The sequence below is a fragment of the Gorilla gorilla genome, chromosome 2 (assembly GCF_029281585.2).
Source record: "Gorilla gorilla gorilla isolate KB3781 chromosome 2, NHGRI_mGorGor1-v2.1_pri, whole genome shotgun sequence".
Taxonomy (NCBI): Eukaryota; Metazoa; Chordata; class Mammalia; order Primates; family Hominidae; genus Gorilla; species Gorilla gorilla.
Window position 1 is genome coordinate 56939145 of NC_086017.1, and position 21160 is coordinate 56960304.

Consider the following 21160-nt stretch of genomic DNA (forward strand, 5'->3'; position numbering starts at 1 on the left):
TACCACATCCTGGTAGAAAATGCAGTGTAATTAAATTAACTGCTCCAGTTCACAAGGTATTAGCACTACATCCTTTTATGAGGTACCATTATCCAGCTGCATCTGGATCTACCCACGTCTATCTTGTTTCCTCCTGCAAACCCAGGTTTCTTACCTAGTATAAATTTCCTTAAAATGTGACTATTTCTTCACTATACCCTGATAAAACAAAAAAGGAATCATACCAACAGTTCATATTCTGACTCTGCACCTTAGAATATGTGAGGCAGACAAGTCATTCCATTTATTCAGGCTGATTTCCTAATATTATAAAAATGAGGGTAAAGTTAGACTACATATTTCCTGAAGTGTTTCACAATCCTTCCGAATTTTAAAGGTTCTATGCTTTAATTGTTTGACATTAAGAAATGGAAACCAGGCTTATATATATATTATATATATATAAATATATATAAAATATATAAAATAATATATAAAAATATAAAATAATTATAAGCATTATATATTATAAGCATTTTCTTATTTTAGAAACCTGAGACTGAGATGGAGGGTTCTACATGTGAAAGAGAGACTAAGGTCGGCAGAAAAGAGGCTACTCCCTGAAAAGATATAGTTGTTCATTACAGATCATCCTCTGCATCTCATGGATGCAAAATATTTCTCCACAATAATTTGCAAATATCTAGCCACACCAGACTAGATATTTACAAAATATTATGGAGAAACGCTCATAGGTATTTAAGCTTTGCTTGTGTTGCTACTAATAGTTTTAACTCAGTGATCCCAGAAAGCTAGCTTCTGATAATCAACCCTATAGTGGTGCCACTGGTTTTGCCAACCACTATTGCCCAGTCCTGCCTTCTTTTTTATAGGAAGAGTTATTTGCAGCCCTAAGTAGAATGTGAGGCTATGAAGAGACTAAACCAGAGAGTGGAACTAAAAATATTTGAAAGACAAACAATGGTGCAAAGGTTATCTCACAGGTCTTTAACCAATAAGACTAAGATTATATAAAAAGTTATGCACACCAAAAATAAAAAGACAAAAAAAAATCACACTGGCTTCTTCATTCTACTTTTAGTGGGTCAGTGGTGGAGGTACTCATGAAACCAATAACCACCATAAGTGACCCTATTCCTTGAATCTCTAAGTAAATTTGCTGGAAGAAAGGAAGGAAATTCTTAAGGCTGGGCATAGTGGCTTACATCTGTGATCCCAGCACTTTGGGAGGTGGAAACAGGAGCACTTAAGGACAAGAGTTCAAGCCTAGCCTGGGTAACATAGCAAGACTCTGCCTCTACAATAAATAAATAAATAAATAAATAAATAAATAAATAAATAACCAGGCATGGTGGCACACACCTATAGTCTCAGCTACTCAAGAGGCTGAGGCAAGAGGATTGCCTGGGCCCAGGAGTTCAAGGCTGCAGTGAGAGCTATGATGGTGTCACTGTGCTTCAGCCTGCATGACAGAATAAGACACTGTCTCTAAAAAATAAATCAATAAATAAGTTTGTTGGAAATGTAACTAAGTGGTAAAGTCCAGAAACCAGGTTCCCATGGCCTCCCTGCTATCCATTCTGAAACAATGATTCTAACCTTTTCAGGGGTGACTGAGAATCTGATCAAAGTTTTGAACTTGCCTCAGAAAAGTAAATACAGTCAACCCTTGAACAACATGAGTTTGAACTGGATGAAAGTCCACTTATATGTGGATTTTCTTCTAACTGTGCCACCCAAGACAGCAAGACTAATCCCTCTTCTTCCTCGTCAGTCTGCTCGAGGTGAAGATAAGGATGAAGACCTCTATGATGATCTATTTCCACTTAATGAAGAGTAAATATATTTTCTCTTATGATTTTCTTAATAACATTTTTATCTAGCTTACTTTAAGAATACAGTTACATAATACACATAACATACATAATATGGGGAGTCAAAAGTTATGTGGAATTTCGACGCACAGGGTATCTGTATCCCCTATGTTGTTCAAGGGTCAACTGTGTACATACAGAATTTTACATGTAAACATCTTTTTTCCTTTTAGAGACAGGGCCTCACTTTGTTGCTCAGGCTGGAGTACAGTGGCACGATCATGGCTCACTGCAGCCTCAATCTCCTAGGCTCAGGTGATCCTCCTACCTCAGCCTCCTGGTAATTAGGATTACAGGCACACACCAGCACACTTATCTAATATTTTTGTATTTTTTGTAGAGACAGGGTTTCACCATGTTGCCCAGGCTGGTCTCAAACTCTTGGGCTCAAGCAATCCACCTGCTTCAACTTCCCAAAGTGCTAGGATTACAGGTGTGAGCCACCCTGCCCAGCTGCATATAAGTATCTTGAGGTAAAGACCCTCCCAAAGACATCTAGAAGTATAGGTTTAAGAATGTCTGCTCTATCCGGTGCGAAGGAAAAAAAAAATCAAAATCACAATAATAAAAGAAAAAAAGACTAAATAAAAAAAATAAAGAATGTCTGCTATAGAGGACAAACGAATAGAAAAAAAGCTAGTAAAGATTGAGTTCAAGGAAAGTGACAACAAAACAGTGTAAGAGACATTTCCTTTGGCAAAATGTCATTAAGAATAAAAGCACAAGTTTCCAAACTTTTACACCAAATATTTCATTTACCTAGTTATATATTCTCTAGTTTCAAAAACAAAAACACTTAAGTTCTTATCAGTTACCTCTGCACATAACAAAAGAATATTTGTAAAGCCATCAACACAGAGTATCTCTGAATACCTACTTGTGTTCTCCTTTTCAGTTTGACTTTTCTTTGGAATTCGATAAACCTCCTGCAAAAAATAAACCAGAGGGAGGGTTATTAGTGAGGGTGGAAATGGTGATTGCTTTGAAACTGATTGTTTTCACATGACAATAAAGAAATGGAAAGGAACAAGCTGGTACTTATTCTCTAAAATTTGACTTATATCTGGGCTTTAAATAAGAATATATCCTGGCCCCTTAAAAACAAGTAAAAAATATATAGCAGAAATATATATATTTACATCTATCAAACTTGTACGATCTCACTAGCAAAGTAGCATACTAAATGACTGGGCAAGGATACGCTTCCTGAGCATCTTTTTTTTTTTTTTTTGAGACAAGGTCTTGCTCTGTCACCCAGGCTGAAGGGCAGTGGCATGATCTCGGCTCACTGCAACCTCTGCCTCCCAGGCACAAGCAATCCTTCTGCCTCAGCCTCCCAAGCAGCTGGGACCACAGGTGGATGCCACCATGCCCCGCTAATTTTTTCTATTTTTGTAGAGATGGGGTTTTATCACATTGCCCAGGCTGGTCTCAAACCCCTGGGCTCAAGCAATCTACTCAGCCTCCCAAAGTGCTGGGATTACAGGCGTGAGCCACCATGCCTGGCCAAGTATTCATAATTCTAATGTGCACTTGCCATCTCTACTTAGAGAAAGAAAAGGTTAATAACTACCCAGTTCTACAAAAACACTTCAGAAAAATTGTATGTGTAAAGACAATTCCTACTATACAGTGTATTTTTCTATAAATGCAAAACCAACATGACTAATGGCCAATGTAATATCTACTTTCACATTGTGATTGTTATAAAAAATAAAAAATATAAAGGATAAGCATTAGATCACTGCTCCTCTTGATCACTGTACCAAAATTGATCCTGAGAAATGTGAACTGTTTTAAAGGCTTTTAAGTACCTTTTCTTGTGTTATCTAAGGCCTAGAACCTATTTTGTTCTTTAACAGCTCCTCACTATTCCACCGTCCATCGAGTAACTATTGGGCACAATACTTTCTTATCCAGTCATCTTAAGTGGGCCAGTAACAAGCCTACACACTCTCAATAGTACATAAGGTGATATCCTCCCTTCAGAGGAATCTCATAATATTAACCACACCTGTGGCCTCCTCTCCACAATTGTTGCTTCTAACAATATTTGTGAAAAATAATAAGCCACATGTCACACAACTGAGGAAAGGTCATGATGTAATATTCAGTTGCCATTAAAAATGATCAATATGGACTGCACAGATCCAGGGAAATCTATATAAATGAAACAATTTTTTAAACCTCCAATACTATATGCATGCTGACAAATTATCTAATAAAGATGATTATAATTAATTGTGCACTTATACTGTGTGCCAGATATCATGCTGAACATTTCAAATACACTATCTTTTTTTTTTTTTTTTTTTGAGACGGAGTCTTGCTCTGTCGTCCAGGCTGGGGTAAAGCGGCACAATCTCAGCTCACTGCAACCTCTGCCTCCTGGGTTCAAGCAATTCTCCTGCACCAGCCTCCTGAGTAGCAGGGATTATAGGCACACACCACCATGCCCAGCTAATTTTTGTATTTTTAGTAAAGACAGGGTTTCACCATGTTAGCCAGGTTGGTCTCGAACTCCTGATCTCATGATCTGCCCACCCTGGCCTCCCAAAGTGCTAGGATTACAGGCGTAAGCCACTGCGCCCGGCCTATCTTTTTGTTTTGTTTTGTTTTTTGAACCGGGGTCTCTGTCGCACAGGCTGGAGTGCAGTGGTGCGATCTCAGCTCATTGCAACCTCCACCTCCCAGGTTCAAGCGATTCTCCTTAGCCTCCCCAGTAACTGGGATTACAGGTGCATGCCACCATGCTTGGCTAATTTTTGTATTTTTAGTAGAGATGGGGTTTTATCATGTTGGCCAGACTGGTCTCGAACTCCTGACCTCATGATCTGCCCACCTTGGCCTCCCAAAGTTCTGGGATTACAGATGTGAGCCACCGCACCCAGCCCTTCAAATACATTATCTTATTTGAGCTTCAAAACGACCCTATGAGGTAAGTACTATTACCTCAATTTTCCAAAAAGGAAACTTACTTAAAAAGCTTAGCAACCTACCCAAGGTTATGATGCTACCAGACAGTCTAACTCGAGAGCACTTTTATCTTCTGTATTAGATGACACAGGACATGCCTAACAACATTATTTTGAGAAGGAGTACCATTCTGAGATTTATGCACAAATGCAGGTGACATCCTCCATCCCCTTAACCTCACCTTCCTATGTAGAAGAACTTTCATTAGAGCTGTGATTCTCTACCCTGGTTGTACAATTAAACCACCCAAGAAGCGTTCATGGAAATACCACCCCAGACAAAGTGAATCTAAATCTCTGGATGTGGATGCCAGACATGCGTCTTTTTTAGAAGCTCCTCAGATGATTCTGATGCACAGAGAAGGCTGAGAACTACTGAACTACCGGCTATTCTTATCCTCACCCACCCCTCCCCACAAGAGAGAATCTGGGAGAAAAAACTAGGTAGGCCTGCCCTCAGCTAAGAGACATCTGGGCTCTCTTTTCTCTTGATCTTCTTTTGCCTTTAGAGAGGGGATACATTCCCATCTGCTACTATGAGGGACATCTGAAGTTACTGAGTTGTCAATTTCTAGCTGTGGGTAATACTGAATCAGGAATAAAGACAGGAAGGAGCAAGCTGGCACTCTTAGTTCTGTGTGTCTTACTCCTCTATCTGCCTCTCAGAGGGGTTACTAGACAGGAAAAAGTAAGAACGCCATTTATTACCATCTACCCACACTATAAGGGAAAAAAGGTATTCTGCTAATTTTAAGAAGCTTGGAAATGACATTTGCATTAGGTACTCTGTAAACCTAGGCACTCCAAAAGACAGCAGGTTCATTCACAAAAGGTACTTAGAACTGGTGTATTGAGGGTCCCACTAAGAATAACACAATTTTGACCTAGTTTCTTTTGCATAATATCTTGGCATTATAAGCATTTATTACAAAAATTTAAAGTAATTTATTACATAGGCCTCAAGTTGGGGACCCACTCTGTAGCGGCAGTTAATGTACCACCAGCAACGCTTCTCAAAGATAAATTCTTAGTTACGTTCAAAAGTTTAGATCAACTACTAAGTTGAAAATGTATTTTGATGTTCACAAAATAATGATTACTACTGACTAATGACCAGGAGCTACTATTTACTGTGTGCCTAATCACATGAGAAACAATTTCTATCAAAATGTACCTAAGCACTTGGAGCTGCTAACTTGATCCTCTCTCTTTCTAGTCAAGGCTACATACAAAATTTAAGGTGGCAACTCAGATTACCTACTGTCTCCTCCTTATTTTATATATTAAGAGAATGGGGTCCTGAAAATACAACTGAAGTTTTCCAAAGTCCCACAACATTGAAAGCTGAGAAGGAAGCAGCCACGCGAGGATAACTTTGACATTTCTTAAGATCATTCTGTCTTGTGAATAACAGTATTAGTCTCAGTGATACTTGAGTCTGTCTGGAATAATGTCACATCCATAGGCCACAGAGTCTGTTACAGAAAATGTTTAAATTGGCTTCATTCATGTTAACCCTTAATGTAAGATCACCTTACTTTGTTAAATATTCCACTCAAGAGACTGGCATACTATAACAGAACATTTCAAAATGATAATTATATGATCTGCCAAACAAGGGAGAACAGAATAAGAACATTTTTCAGATCTATAAGGTCTCAAAATGTTATTTACTGGAAGAGAATACTGAAGACAATACTGTGGATATTCTAAGATTTAATATTGTGTGTGTATATGTGTGTATAGCAATGGTGTCTTGCTCTGTTGCCCAGGCTGGTCTCAAACTCCTGGCCTCAAGTGATCCTCCTGTCTTAGCTTCCCGAAGTGCTGGAAGCCATCATGTCCAGTGCAGTGGTGTGATCATAGCTCACTGCACCCTCAAACTCCCATGCTCAAGGGATACTTTGATCTCAGCTTCCCAAGTAGCTGGCCTACAGGTGCGTGCCACTATGCCTGGCAGGTTTGATATTCTGCAAGTTAGGTTCTAGGACTGCTCTTGCCCTCGGACAGACCTAAAAGAATCTGCTTCCATGCTCCATCTGATACTTTTTACATATTGTCCTCTTATTTCTTTAGTGTCTAGGTGCAAATCTCAACTAACACACAATTCATACACACTCAAGCTATAATTATTATGGGCCCATACTGTCTTATTCTTTGTTGTATCTCTAGCACCAAGAACAGTGTCTGGCACATAATCAACACTCAATTCCTTTCTGAATGGACCAACAAGTGAAATTCTAGTTCTAATTTATAGAAATCACCTACACAGTGCTACATAAACTCAAAATACTGCATATACCCTATGCTTTTTATCACTATACCATCAATCGCTTTTATCCCTGGAAAAAACTACTGTTTAAAGGCCTCACCTACAGCCCAAAACATTGTGTTTCCAGGGAAAGAGTGATAAATATACATTTGAAATTCAGGAAACAGGCTAAAGCAAAAGATCACAATTTGGGGAAATTTAAGAAACAATAACATATAGTGATACTGCTGGAGATTGCCCAGACACAAAACATACAGAAAAAAAAAAAGCAAATAAAAGTAAAAGGTAGAAAGTCTTTAACTCGAAATAGTATGTTCCATATAGTATGTTTTCTATTAATAAACACTTGAACAAGTTACCTACTACTACCAGGTCACATGGCTTACTTTACAACGTTTTCTTATGACAGGCTCAAAAGGTACTCATTGGAAGCAATGCAGCACTTCATTAATACATCCCAAATAAACTCTAAAAATATACTGTAGAAACAGGATTAAAACAAAATTATTAAATAATTTATAAGAAATCTTTTTCTGACAAGAAAAAAGTTACCACTGGTTTAGACTGTTCCTGAGCTAAACAACACTTATAAGAACAAAATAATTGGTGGGGCACAGTGGCTCACGCCTGTAATCCCAGCACTTTGGGAGGCCGAGGCGGGCAGATCACGAGGTCAGAAGATCGAGACCATCCTGGCTAACACGGTGAAACCCCGTCTCTACCAAAAATACAAAAAATTAGCCGGGCCTGGTGGCGGGTGCCTGTAGTCCCAGCTACTCGGGAGGCTGAGGCAGGAGAATGGCATGAATCCGGGAGGCGGAGCTTGCAGTGAGCTGAGATCACGCCACTGCACTTCAGCCTGGGCGACACAGTGAGACTCCATCTCAAAAAAAAAAGAACAAAATAATTCACAAGAGCAAGATTTCCACCTTTTGTTATATAGAGATCAGACTATCTGTTCTGTAATAACAGATTTATTTTTGAAAACTAAGACTAGATTTAGTTATTCCTTGTTAACAAGTACAGATCAAATCTCGTATAGGCCAACCAAACCTTTTTTCCTAAATATTTTCCTAAATGACAGCAATACTGAGAAAGAGAAAAAAAGACTGCAAGCAAGCCTGGGTGCAGTGGCTCACACCTGTGATCCCAACACTTTGGGAGGCCAAGGCAGGCGGATCGCTTGAGCCCAGGAGCCTGGGCAATATAGCAAGACCTCGTCTCTAGAAAAATGAAAAAATTAGGACCAGGCACGGTGACTCAAGCCTGTAATCCCAGCACTTTGGAAGGACGAGGCAGGCGGATCACGAGGTCAGGAGATTCAGACCATCCTGGCTAACACGGTGAAACCCTGTCTCTACTAAAAAATACAAGAAATTAGCTGTGCGTGGTGGCGGGCATCTGTAGTCTCAGCTACTCAGGAGGCTGAGGCAGGAGAATGGTGTGACCCTGGGAGGCGGAGCTTGCAGTGAGCCGAGATCTTGCCACTGCACTCCAGCCTGGGTGACAGAGCGAGACTCCGTCTCAAAAAAAAAAAAAAAAAAGAAAGAAAGAAAAAAAAGGAAAAATGAAAAAATTACCTGGGCATGGCAGCCCATGCCTATAGTCCCAGCCACTCAGGAGGCCGAGGCAGGTGGAGCTCTTGAGCCCAGGAGGTTTGAGGTTCCAGTGAGCTAAGATAGCACCACTGCACTCTAGCCTGGGTAACAGAGTGACATTCCATCTCAAAAAAAAAAAAAAAAATACTGTGAATAAACTGCCACTTTCATAGCTAAAAGAACAGACAAAACGCAGCAGGAATGGATAAAAAGAAAGTAGAAAAGCTAAGCTATGGAGCCTAGAAGTTCAGGTGCCAACTTCAGGTAAAAGGCATTCTAGGAAAGAAGAAAATATTTTACAAAATTAAGCAGATAAATCTTCCAGAATTAAAGAAATATGAAATACTACTGAGCAATAAGGCTAAGAGGGCCAAAGGGAAAACAGAAGGATTATGACCTAGCAAGTCTGCACCTGAGTAGAGGGGAAGCGCAAGTAGGTCAAAGAGATTTGATTAGAAGATACTATACATGTCTGGAGGGTTTCATAAAAATCACATACATGGGTGGGAAAGAGGAAGAAAAGAGTGAGAGGGAGAAGAGGAAAAAGGGAATGAAATAATTTTGTTTATGCTTTTAAACCCCTGAAGAAACACTCTAACTTCGAATAGCAGGGCTCCGAAGAAATGAAAGGTAACAAGATCTGTGCAGTTTTCAGCCACTAAGAAAAATGGGTGAAGAAGATGAACAAAGTTCTTAAAGTAGGAAATACAAACAGAAAGATGTTCAATACCTAATACATATGAGAAAAATTAAATCAAAACTGCAATATTCCATTTTTGCCTATCAGTCTGACCAAGATAAAACTTGACAGTACTTGTGCTGGCCAGGGGTGGTGAAATTCTCATTCTTACGTATATACACTGCCAATGAGAGTTGAATTGATATAATAACTATGAAGAGCAATTTGGCAATGCTTATCAAAATTACAACACAGACTGTAGCTCAACAACACTAATTTTTAGTAACTTAGCCAACATGCATACTCCTACGTGTGAATGTGTGCAATGACTTAGGTGAAAATTACTTGCTGCTAAGGCAAAGAAAGCAATCAACCTAAATGGCTATGAGAATGATTAAATAAATTATGGTATACCTATACAGTAAAATAATATGCAGTTCTGAAAAATAAATTCTTTATAAATTGATATCAAGTAATCTTCACATTATATTAAAAAGGCGCTGAATAATGTTGCCAGTTTTATTTTAAAAAATAAAATATATGCATAATATGCATAAATTATCTCTGGAAAGCTACACAAGAAACTGCTTGATTGCCTCAAGGAAATCAGATGGAAGCCAAGGGTAGGGAGGAAACATTTCACTGTATGTCTTTCATATTTTGCCTCATGTGCAGAAATAGCCTGTTTTTAAAACTAAAAAAGAAGAAGAAAAGATAAAATGCCTCAGAAAAAGTCCTAGGCATAGTACCAAAGACTCTTGCGCATTATGGCTGTATTCTTGGTAAAGACCATAGCTACTCACAAGGCAACTTGTAAATGTTGTTCTTCAGCAAGTGCCATACCTAGAAAGTCCTCCTAGTTCACTGCTTCTATTTAAACTTGGTCCCCCAACCACCTTCTTTTCTAGCCTTACCCACCCTTCACTACAAAGCTAAGAGTAGGAGCCCTCCTGATACCCAAATCATCTAGAAACACTTTTTGAACCACAGTTCATTCCTTTCTCAACCCAGATATATACATGCCCCTGTTAGAGAAACTGCTTATATTTATGGACCCTCACCCCAGAAATGCTATAGTCTTACATGTAATTTTAGAGGTTCTAAACATCTCCTGAAGTTCAATTATGGATCACAGATTAAAAATCTCTGCAGTAGGCCGGGAACGGTGGCTCACGCCTGTAATCCCAACACTTTGGGAGGCTGAGGCAGGTGGATCACGAGGTCAGGAGATTGAGACCATCCTGGCTAACACGGTGAAACCCCGTCTCTACTAAAAATACAAAAATTAGCTGGACGTGGTGGCAGGTGCCTGTAGTTCCAGCTACTCCGGAGGCAGTGGCAGGAGAATGGCGTGAACCCAGGAGGTGGAGCTTGCAGTGAGCCGAGATTGCGCCACTGCACTCCAGCCTGGGCGACAGAGCGAGACTCCGTCTCTTAAAAAAAAAAAAAAAATCTCTGCAGTATTAAAGGAAAAAAAGATACTTGAACAAAACACTAAAATGGTTTCTATGACATTAGAATGAATTCAGACTTATTAGTTTCTAAATCAGAAGCAGATTAAGAATGATCTAAAAAGGCCGGGCGCGGTGGCTCACACCCATAATCCCAGGACTTTGGGAAGCCGAGGCGGGCAGATCACCTGAGGCCGGGAGTTCGAGACCAGCCTGACCAACATGGAGAAACCCCCATCTCTACTAAAAATACAAAAAGAAATTAGCCGGGCATGGTGGTGCATGCCTGTAATTCCAGCTACTCCGGAGGCTGAAGCAGGAGAATCGCTTGAACCCAGGAGGCAGAGGTTGTGGTGAGCCGAGATCATGCCATTGCACTCCAGCCTGGGCAACAAAATCGAAACTCCATCTCAAAAAAAAAAAAAAAAAAGAAGAAGAATCTAAAAAGTATTTGCCAAAGAAACACAATTGCATGAACTGCCTAGAAAAGACAGAGAAATAGTTACTTTTTGGACCAGAAAAGTGAGTGGAAGAAGGCAGTATTTAAATCAGAAGACATGAGTCAATTGTCAGCTGTCACTTAAAAGCTAAGTTACAACCTCATGGGCCTGTTTGATTCCACTTTACAGCTGATAAAAACACCACCACTTAACTTCACAGGGTTGAAAAGATAACAATGTGCTTATGAAAATATTTTCTGACCATCTATCAAATAAAAAATATGTTCTAGGTATTCGAGAAGCAGTATGAAAGAAAGTATGAAGTTACCACAGAAAAAGATGGACTTTCTTCATATTTTCATTCACATATTTTTGAAATGTCAAACTACATTACCGAGCTCTTCACAGGACACTGGGAAGACCCAAGTGACCAAGACATAAGCAGTCTCTTCCTTCACTCAATGTACCACTATAAAATGTTATCTGCCTTTGATTGGAAAAGATGTTGTGAGAGCCTATACAAAGGGCAAAACAAACACTCTATCTTGGAGAAACAGGAAAGACTTTCGGGGGGGGCGGGGGAGGAAGAAATTTAAATGAGAAGAGACATCCAAAACAAAAGAGTTTTCAGGAATGAGTGTATGTGTGTGAATATTAGCAGCAGAGGTCTACTGCCTGTCCAGAATGGCTTGAGAGGAGACTGCAGAAATAAATGGAAACCAGACCATGGCCAGGCATGCAAGCCACGTTAAGAAAAATGAACTTAATTTCAACAGTGTAATGGTGAGCCATTTAAAAATTTTAAATAGGAAACTGAGATGAAGGATTTATATTTCCGAAAGATTGCTCTAGCTACTGAATGTAGCACAGATTATAGGGGGCACATAGTAGTCACTCACTATTAGTAAGAAGTAATTTATAATAACCATTACTGCCAAGATGCCATAATAAAAGTAACTCTTACTACAAAGATTAAAAAATTGTCCATGCCTTTGAAGAAAGCAATTCCATGGTCTAGTGAGGGGAAACAAGCATCTACACAAGAAGTTTTAGTAATCGGTTAAGATAATTACAGTTGTATAGAAGTACAGAAAAGGACAAAGCATGAACTGCAACTCATTCAAAAAAAAAAAAATTATTCCAAGCAAGGAGAACAGTATGTTCAAGGACATGAAGAGGTGAATATGTATGAGAAGACTGATGTGCCTCATGCACTGTGTAAAGAGAAACTGCCTGCTAGGCAAGAAGTTTAGACAGATACGGAATTACTTTCTCTATCATGCAGTAAAGGCTTTGTTCTTAGAGTAATGGAGTCTCTGAGATGTTACTAGAGGTTCCTGTTAATCACATCTATGTTTTTAAAATACTGTAGCATAATGAAGGGTTAATGAAAGGGGAAAAGAATGAGAGCAAGAAGGATAAATGTTGTAAAAGTGTAAGTAAGAAATGGCAGGAGCCTGAATTAAAAGTGGCAAAGAAGAGATGTTGTGCCTTATTTATTTTTCAGAGACAGAATCTCACTGTGTCACCCAGGCTGGAGTGCAATGGTGCGATCTCAGCTCACTGCAACCTCTACCTCCTGGGTTCAAGCAATTCCCCCTCCTCAGCCTCCCGAGTAGCTGGGATTACAGGCACTGCCATCATGCCCGGCTAATTTTTGTATTTTTGTAGAGACAGGGTTTCACCATGTTGGCCAGGCTGGTCTTGAACTGTTGACCTCAGGTGATCCACCTGCCTCGGCCTCCTAAAGTGCTGGGATTACAAGTGTGAGCCACCACACCCGGCCTGCTGTGCCCTATTTAACATGTAGAACAAAATACATCTCAGGTGCCCCAAGAAATACAACTTTTTAAGGGACAGGCAAAAGAAGAATGAACAACTGAGAGTTACAGAAGGAATCTCAAAAGATTCAAAGGAGGGTATGGTGTCAGATTAACAGATGGAAACAAATGATAGATAATAGAGTGGCGAAGTACATTGTGTGTACGTACATGTTAATTGATACACACACACACATATATTTTATACAATCTACTGACGGGTCCTAGACACACTGTCCTAGTATCGACAACTTCATCTAGAATCCAGATATTGGTTTCAAAAACATTTCCCAACACGAGGAACAAGAGATTCTTGAAGAAATGACCAATTCCAGGGCTGGGGAAGGGACAGTACAAGATGAGCCTGGAACAGCATATTGTAGCAAAAAGGTAAAAGAAAATAATGGAGATATGTCAGAATGACACAAAAGCCAACATGAAAGGGCTTCTACTGGCCAAATATGGGACAATGAAGGCATCAAGTAAATAATGAAGTTAATGGATCATAATCTATTGGGTAAAATAAGAATCTACGAGTAAAATAGTATAAATCAATGAATGAACAAATAGGAGAACAAGTAAACTTCTTGCTTACAAAAGAATGTCCAATAAACAAAGTAAAAGGAATAATGAATTAGAAAATCACCATTTGGCAACCACCACAGTAAGTAATTCAAGCAAATCACTGGATGCTAAATCTAATGGATATATTTTATGAAAAATAGGGTATTTACATATTTCCAAAGTTGCTCATATGTGATGCTTTTTAATTATAAAGGGAAAAATCGTAACTTCACACTGGAAAAGTCTGGCAGACTACTGCTTAATCGAGTGATAAAAGTTGACAATGCTAGTAATGGGACAATTCGGTACCATGAGAAGAACACTACTGTAATATTCCTGACCAAAAAAATGTATACCTGAATCCAAGCAAAGGAAAGTTTCAGACAAACCCAACTGAGGGGTATTCTACAAAAATTCAAAAATACTTTAAAATGTGAACTTTATAAAAAATAAAGGCAGACCGAAGAACTATTTCAGAGTAAAGGATACTAAGGAGACATACAACTCAATTAATGTGTGCTCCCATATTAGATTCTCAGTTTTGTTTTTTTGTTTTTTTTGTTTTTTTTTTTGCTATAAAGGCCATTATGTGAACAACTGGCAAAATCCGAAAGAGGTCTGCTGATTAGATCATAGTATTTTATCACTGCAATTTGCTGATTTTGGTAAGTACACTAAAGTTACACAGAAGAATATCCTTGGTTTTAGGAAATACACAATATCCAGGGGCATCATATCTATAACTTAGTTGTTGTTTTGTTTTGTTTTGTTTTACACAAAGTCTCACTCTGTCATCCAGGCTGGAGTGCAGTGACACCATCATGGATCACTGCAGCCTCAACCTCCTGGGCTCAAGCAATCCTCCCACCTCAGCCTCCCAAGTGGCTGGGACTACAGGCACGTGCCACCACGCCTGGCTAATTTTTTAGTTTTTGTAGATACAGGGTTTTGCTTTGTTGCCCAGGCTGGTCTTGAACTCCTGGGCTCAAACTATCTGCCCACCTCTGCTGTAACTTAATTTTTTAAAGTTCAGAAACAGAAAACAATAAAAAAAAAAATAAGGTAAAATGTTAACACTGGGGAATCTCAGTGAAAAGTTTAGAGGAATTTTTCACTGAATTTTCTCTAGACTCGTCACTAGAATGTGTGTAACATGCAGAATATGTACAGAATGCTATTCTTGCAGTTTTTCATTGAGCCTGAAATTATATCATAATTAAAAGTTTAAAGTATTAAGAAGGAAAATGTATGTGTTTTCATTATGGTTACTATAAGACTTAAATTATACTGCCTACATCTATACTAAAACAGTCTCAAGTTTCTGACTTGGTCACAGTCCTAAGGGAATAACAATATTCCTTAATGATCACTTCTAGCTTGGAAATTCTATAATGTATACACCCTCCCACCTCTCAAGATAGTTGTACAACCAAATCACTTCCTAAACAGCATCAAGACTTTTTAAAAAAAAAACTAATTTCATGGGCAGCAATAGAAACATGATCATTATGTCTTTAGGGAAACAGAATTAAGAGCTCACCCAAAAGAGTAAAGTGAAAATGACTTCATTCAAAACCAGAATGTTTAGAGCAGCCAGATTCTGCACTTTATCTTTTAGATCAGATGTTGGCAAACTTTTTCTGTAAAGGACAAGATAGTAAATATTTTAGGCTTTGTAGGCCATCCAGTCTTTGTCACAACTACTCAACTCTACCACTGTAGTACAAAAGCAGCCACAGATGATAGTACATAAACGAATGAACATGGCTGTGTTTCAAAGAAAATTTTATTTACAAAAACAGACAGTGGGGCAGATTTGGCCAACCCTTGATTTAGATGAAAGTATTTGGTTAAAAAATGGACCAATAAATTTTAGACCATTTTTGCCTTTTACCAAACGAGACATTTATTTAAAAATTTCAATGTTGCTGTAGCTAAAACAGCATTCTTTAGGGGCAATTTTAATTTTGTTAAAGGATAAGTAATATTAATCCTTATGGATACAGAATAATCTTACTCTAGTAAGAATTCAAAAATTATCACAGAAATCCAGGAAACATAATTTCATTTTCAAATGTTGCACAGCAGATTTCACATACAATATTAGCGAGGGAGTGAAATTCCAAGCAGTGACTCAAAACTTCTCAGTTTAGGCAACTCTATGTTTTATTTTAACTTTTCATAGAGAGTTTTAATACGTAGCTTTCTAGGGAAATACTTGATTTGCTGAATTAAAGATAATGTCTTGAGATAAAGATGAAATAAGAGAAGAATAAGAATAGTCATTAGGAAGAGTTCAACTTATCACATGTAGGTAATTTTGTTCCTCAATCATCTAAATCCAGATGCAAATGGAAATACCCAGATTTCATTCTAAGGAGAAATGCACATCCTATAATCTAAGTGTTTATAAGAGAGGCTCTGGAATCACTAACCATTACAATCTCTCGGTGTTTAATGGCAAATGAAATTGCCAAGTTCATAGGAACCTTACCTCCTCTTCTTATGATCCAAATGAATGAAGATATTCCAGTCAAGTTACACTTAGTCACCACTGGTAACCAGCTGTTTTGCCCTATGAAGTCTAGGGTATATTTTCAGCATGAAGGGTGATATGCAACAATTTCTTCTGCAAACAGAAATATATGCACATCTCCCTGCTGAAAATGTAGCCTAGTAAATTTTCACATGAAAACGAATACATGCTCACAAGTGGCAATGTGCTAGGTGATGTTTCTGGTTGAGGTCTACTTTAGGAGTCAAAATGTGTAAGCCTTGTGGAGTCAAGGCAGTGGTCCTGTGTATATAGGTATAGAAAAAGTAGCTCACTTAATCCTTTCTCGCCAGGAGTAGGGATTTTCCCGGAACGACATCCATTGTCGGCAATGGACGCACCAAAATAACGCCGGCGCCAGTGAGTTAACCACCTCTGTCCTCTTTTCACCTATTATATTTTTCATGCATCATCCAACTTCCCAACCATCTTCCTGTTTCTTCACAGAATGCACGCTAGGTTCTCGTTTTTCTTCAGCACGAAGTTGGAAATGGAGTTGAGAAAAGGAGACACATGGTCAGCTGGTGATGTTAACAAGCTCCTTGCTGCCCTGAGAAGCTAGATGGAAATGGTTCAAGTTACAAGGGGGATCATCATCAGATCTGGGAGGACAAAGAGTAATTCATGAAGCTTCATTCCCTTCCCTCCCACCCTCTTTCATTTACTGATGATTCCTATAGTCTGCCATCACAGCAAAACCAAGATTAAGGAATCTGAAGCAATCCCTTTCTGTTCTTCACTCCATCCAGTGTGTAGAAAAGCCAAGCGGAACACATGTCCACCAATGTTATGGTGGCCCCCGGTTGGCTGGGGAGACTTGAAATGGCCATAACCACATAACCACAATCTTAGACCAATGCTTTTTAGTATGATCTTGGAATTAAAGATCAGCAACTAACACAGTGTTTGACAATAGGTGCCTAATAAAGGTTGGTTGAATAAGACATTTTCTTTTCAGCCAATGTCTACTCGAACACATAGGTGGAAGTCAGACAGAAGTAGTTAACTCTTTCAATGCCGGGATCGTATGGATATACAGTAATCACATCATGTCAATGTGTTTCTCTAAAACATGTTCAAATTATGGATTCCTGATTTCAGACTTCTGGTTAAATGCTATCTATGTTTGTCTGGTTTTTTTAAGAACCACCATAATCAGAGTTTTGAAAACAGAGCCATAGTAAATGTTAATTAGAATGATGGATGAATTAAGAACCCCAGCACCAATGTATAACAAAACATCACAGTTCACAGTCAAGTAAAAACATTTCTCAGTAATACAATTCTAGATGGGTAATGATTCCAGAGCAAACTAAAGTTTGAAGAAGAGAGGAGAATTTTACTTAATGGCTCCCTTGACACTAAGAATCAGGAAAAATCCAAAGTATGAAGGATAAGAAGGATATATTTTAAGTACAAATAAAGTTTTAAGCCTCAAATCAAGAGGATCATTAAGCTACATATAAAATTGCTTTGATGTTTCAGATAGGAGTGGGGAAGATAAGAAGAAGGGGAAGAAGTAATTTTGTAGGACTCAAATGTGTGTCCAGAGTGTGAGTTTAAATTACCATGGTTACATCTAATTGGGTTAAGTATATCCTAGAGAGTAATTCATACCATCACAATTACAGAAACCCACTATCATACAAAGAAACAAGAATATTTACTTTTTCCCGATTTTAAGATAGCTTTACAATGATTACATCTTAGCAGTTTTAAAAAATAACATCAACCAGAGACTTCTCCGGCAAAAGTAAACTACTGGTCTACAACCCTACTTATTCTCCTTCCATAAAAGTACAGCTGTAAAGGCCTTTTCTGTGTCCATTTGTGTACTTGTCTTCATCTCCACCTTCTTAACTGAGCTTCTTTACAGGCTCCACTAGCAGCCTCCAAACACAAGAGGGACTCCTTTTAGGGACTCCTGTGCTGTCACAAAGCAGGCCTTAAATAAAAATCCATCAAGTGACTATCCCAGCACTTCTTTCAATTAACTGCAATTCTGATTCCTGCAGTTCACATACTGACTTCATAAGTAAATTTACTACGAACTCTTCCTTTCATATTTAGAAAAAGGCCTGATTTCCTAAGACATAATAAGGCTGACTTTATACTGAATTGTAAGTGATGAAAGTAACATGAGTAAGAGCTCAAATGGGTAAACAAGAGCTGAAACCACAACATACTTAAAGAAGGGTCTCAACACAGCAAATGAGGAAGCATAGTACACAACCACCAACTACTCATTTTGCTCAGTGTTTAAGGCCAGTTTCATTGGGTCAAATCACAGGATCTAATGGAGTGAGCTTTGTCACCATAATTAGGGGCAGGGAGGATTCAGGTGTTCATCTTGCTCCAAAGAGTCAGGATTGCTGGTTTATTTGGTTGCTTCATCTCCGGCAGAAGAAAGGAGGAACAGAAAAATAGAAGCTAGTTAAGTAACCTATTCCCACAGGGTCCTCAAGACGTGGATCCCAAGCCCAGATCACTTACAAATGAAATGTACCACACCTCTCCTAGGTTTATCCTGTTATTCATTCTTGTGTTTATCCAAAACTCAGTCTGGGTTTTCTGCAAAGCAAACCCTGCACATCTTGCTACATTCTTCAACAAGAGATTATGTATGTAATAGGCATAAGAGTTCCAGATCTATTTTTCCTCTTTTGTCCAAAGAAATAGGCATTTAAAAGCAGGCCCGTTTCAGAAACAATAATAGAAGTGAATACGAACTAGTTCCATAAAGTTGTTTTTCTAAAATAAAAATTTACATTCAATCATTTTTAATAAGCTGCTAAATTACCTTAGTTTTCCAATTATTTTTAATTTTCCATTAATACAGCTGATTTCCAATAAATTTAAACACTAATTTTTTCTCATTACAAATAGAATCCTAAGTTTGCTACTCAAAGGATTTTTGTTTTTAATGTGAAGAGCACTTAAATGACTGAACTCACTATTGTGATGTACTTTTCTAAGTGAGAGAAAAGCAGACATTTGTATATTAGTTTGGCTAATATGACTCTTGCCATGGTTTAGAAGATGTTTGAGACACTTATAAATAAAACAGTAAGAGAGACAGTATTCCATTTTTCAGAAATATGCATGGCTAAAAAAAGTAGTTAATTTTGCTTAGGTTTGTAGAACTCTAAAACCTGACTAATTCAAGTTGAAATGAACAAAAGATGCTTCCTTACCTTTAGGTCTTTCCAACTGTCCAGGAGTTTGGTGGCCAAATCACTTATATCCACTGTTTTATCTGGCTGTTCTTGGCTCCTTTCACTCTCCACATCAGACACACCCTCCTCTTCATCTTGGGATGGTGTTTCCTCATTAATAGGTTCTTCTAGTTTTGTGTCGTTGCTCTCTTTGGGCTCTATTTCAGCGTCAGCTTCTGGTTCAGATGTAGGTAGCTTACTAGCTTCTATGTTGGTTTCACTATCAACTTTGCATTCAGGCAGCTGTTGTGGGAGTAGCTGTTGTGACTGCAATTCTTCCTCTTCCTCTACAGGGACATTTTCTAATTGATCAAGATCCTCTTTGCCATCCTTGCCTTCTAGCTCACTGGTTGCATCAGAGATTGCACTGTCCATGCTATTTTCACTTATAATTTTCAGTCTGCGAAACATTAGTTTCTTGGGAGTGTCTGTGTCAGTTTCTGTGCTCAGCTTGGTGGAAGGATCAGGTGTGTTGAGTGGTGTGTGAGCACGCGATGTATTCTCACTAGAATACCCATCTCCTTCACTCAACGGAGGGACAGCAGTCTTAGTCTGAGACCAGCGTTGAATAATTGGAAGTACTTTGCTTTCCTCCAACATATTTTTAGTAGGAATGGGCAAGTGTTCCAAAGTCTTTATAATCTGATTAAACATAAAAAAAAAATTACATCACTTTGTACAGCTGACTTTTTTTTTTTTTTTGAGACAGAGTCTCACTCTGTCACCCAGGCTGGAATGCAATGGCATGATCTTGGCTCACTGCAACCTCTGCCTCCTGGGTTCAAGCAATTCTCCTGTCTCAGCCTCCCAAGTAGCTGGGAGTACAGGCGCTCGCCACCACACCTGGCTAATCTTTTGTATTTTTAGTAGAGACGGGGTTTCACCATGTTGGCCAGGCTGGTCTCAAACTCCTGACCTCAAGTGATCCACCCACCTCGGCCTCCCAAAATGCTGGGATTACTGGCATGAGCCACCACACCTGGCTACAGTTGATTTTGGTTTTTTTTTGAGATGGAGTTTTGCTCTTGTTGCCCAGGCTGGAGTGCAATGATGTGATCTTGGTCACTGCAATCTCTGGCTCCCTGGTTCAAGCGATTCTCCTACCTCAGCCTCCCGAGGAGCTGGGATTACAGGGATGCACCACCATGCACAGCTTTTTTTTTTTTTTTTTAGTAGAGATGGGGTTTCTCCATGTTGGTCAGGCTGGTCTTGAACTCCTGATCTTAGGTGATCCACCTGCCTCAGCCTCCCAAACTGCTGGGATTACAGGCATTGAGCCACAGCGCCTGGCCTACAGTTGACTTTTTCAATTTCTGGATGCGACTCAGATTATTTCTGCAAGAGTAGTGCAGTTTTGCTACTGCTTTATTAAGAACTACATCTCTGTAAACACAAGCGTATTTAAAAATCATAATATTGTTTTCCTTAAGAAAGAAAAACTTTTAATAAGACTGATCAGGCCGGGCGCGGTGGCTCACGCCTGTAATCCCAGCACTTTGGGAGGCCGAGGCGGGCGGATCACGAGGTCAGGAGATCGAGATCATCCTGGCTAACACGGTGAAACCCTGTCTCTACTAAAAATACAAAAAAAAAAAATTAGCCGGCCGTGGTAGTGGGCGCCTGTAGTCCCAGCTACTCGGAAGGCTGAGGCAGGAGAATGGCGTGAACCCGGGAGGTGGAACTTGCAGTGAGCCGAGATCGCGCCACTGCACTCCAGC

The 21160-nt window shown here is 39.1% G+C and overlaps 1 protein-coding gene across 4 annotated transcripts in view; it reads right to left on the reverse strand.

The window, feature by feature from the left end:
- The window catches only part of SETD2 (SET domain containing 2, histone lysine methyltransferase), a 149402-nt gene that overhangs the window by 47705 nt on the left and 80537 nt on the right, over positions 1-21160 (reverse strand). For 3 of the 4 annotated variants that reach the window (XR_008678320.2, XM_019023373.4, XM_004034041.5), the window contains 2 exons: positions 19422-20084; positions 2752-2800 (listed from right to left, as the gene is read on the reverse strand). Coding sequence is in view for 2 of the 4 variants with exons in the window: in XM_019023373.4 (XP_018878918.3) it covers positions 2752-2800; positions 19422-20084 (712 nt within the window). In the remaining 2 variants the exon portion in view is untranslated. Of the gene's footprint in view, positions 1-2751; positions 2801-16617; positions 16786-19421; positions 20085-21160 lie in introns of all 4 variants that reach the window. The other variant, XR_008678321.2, reaches the window with a different exon arrangement.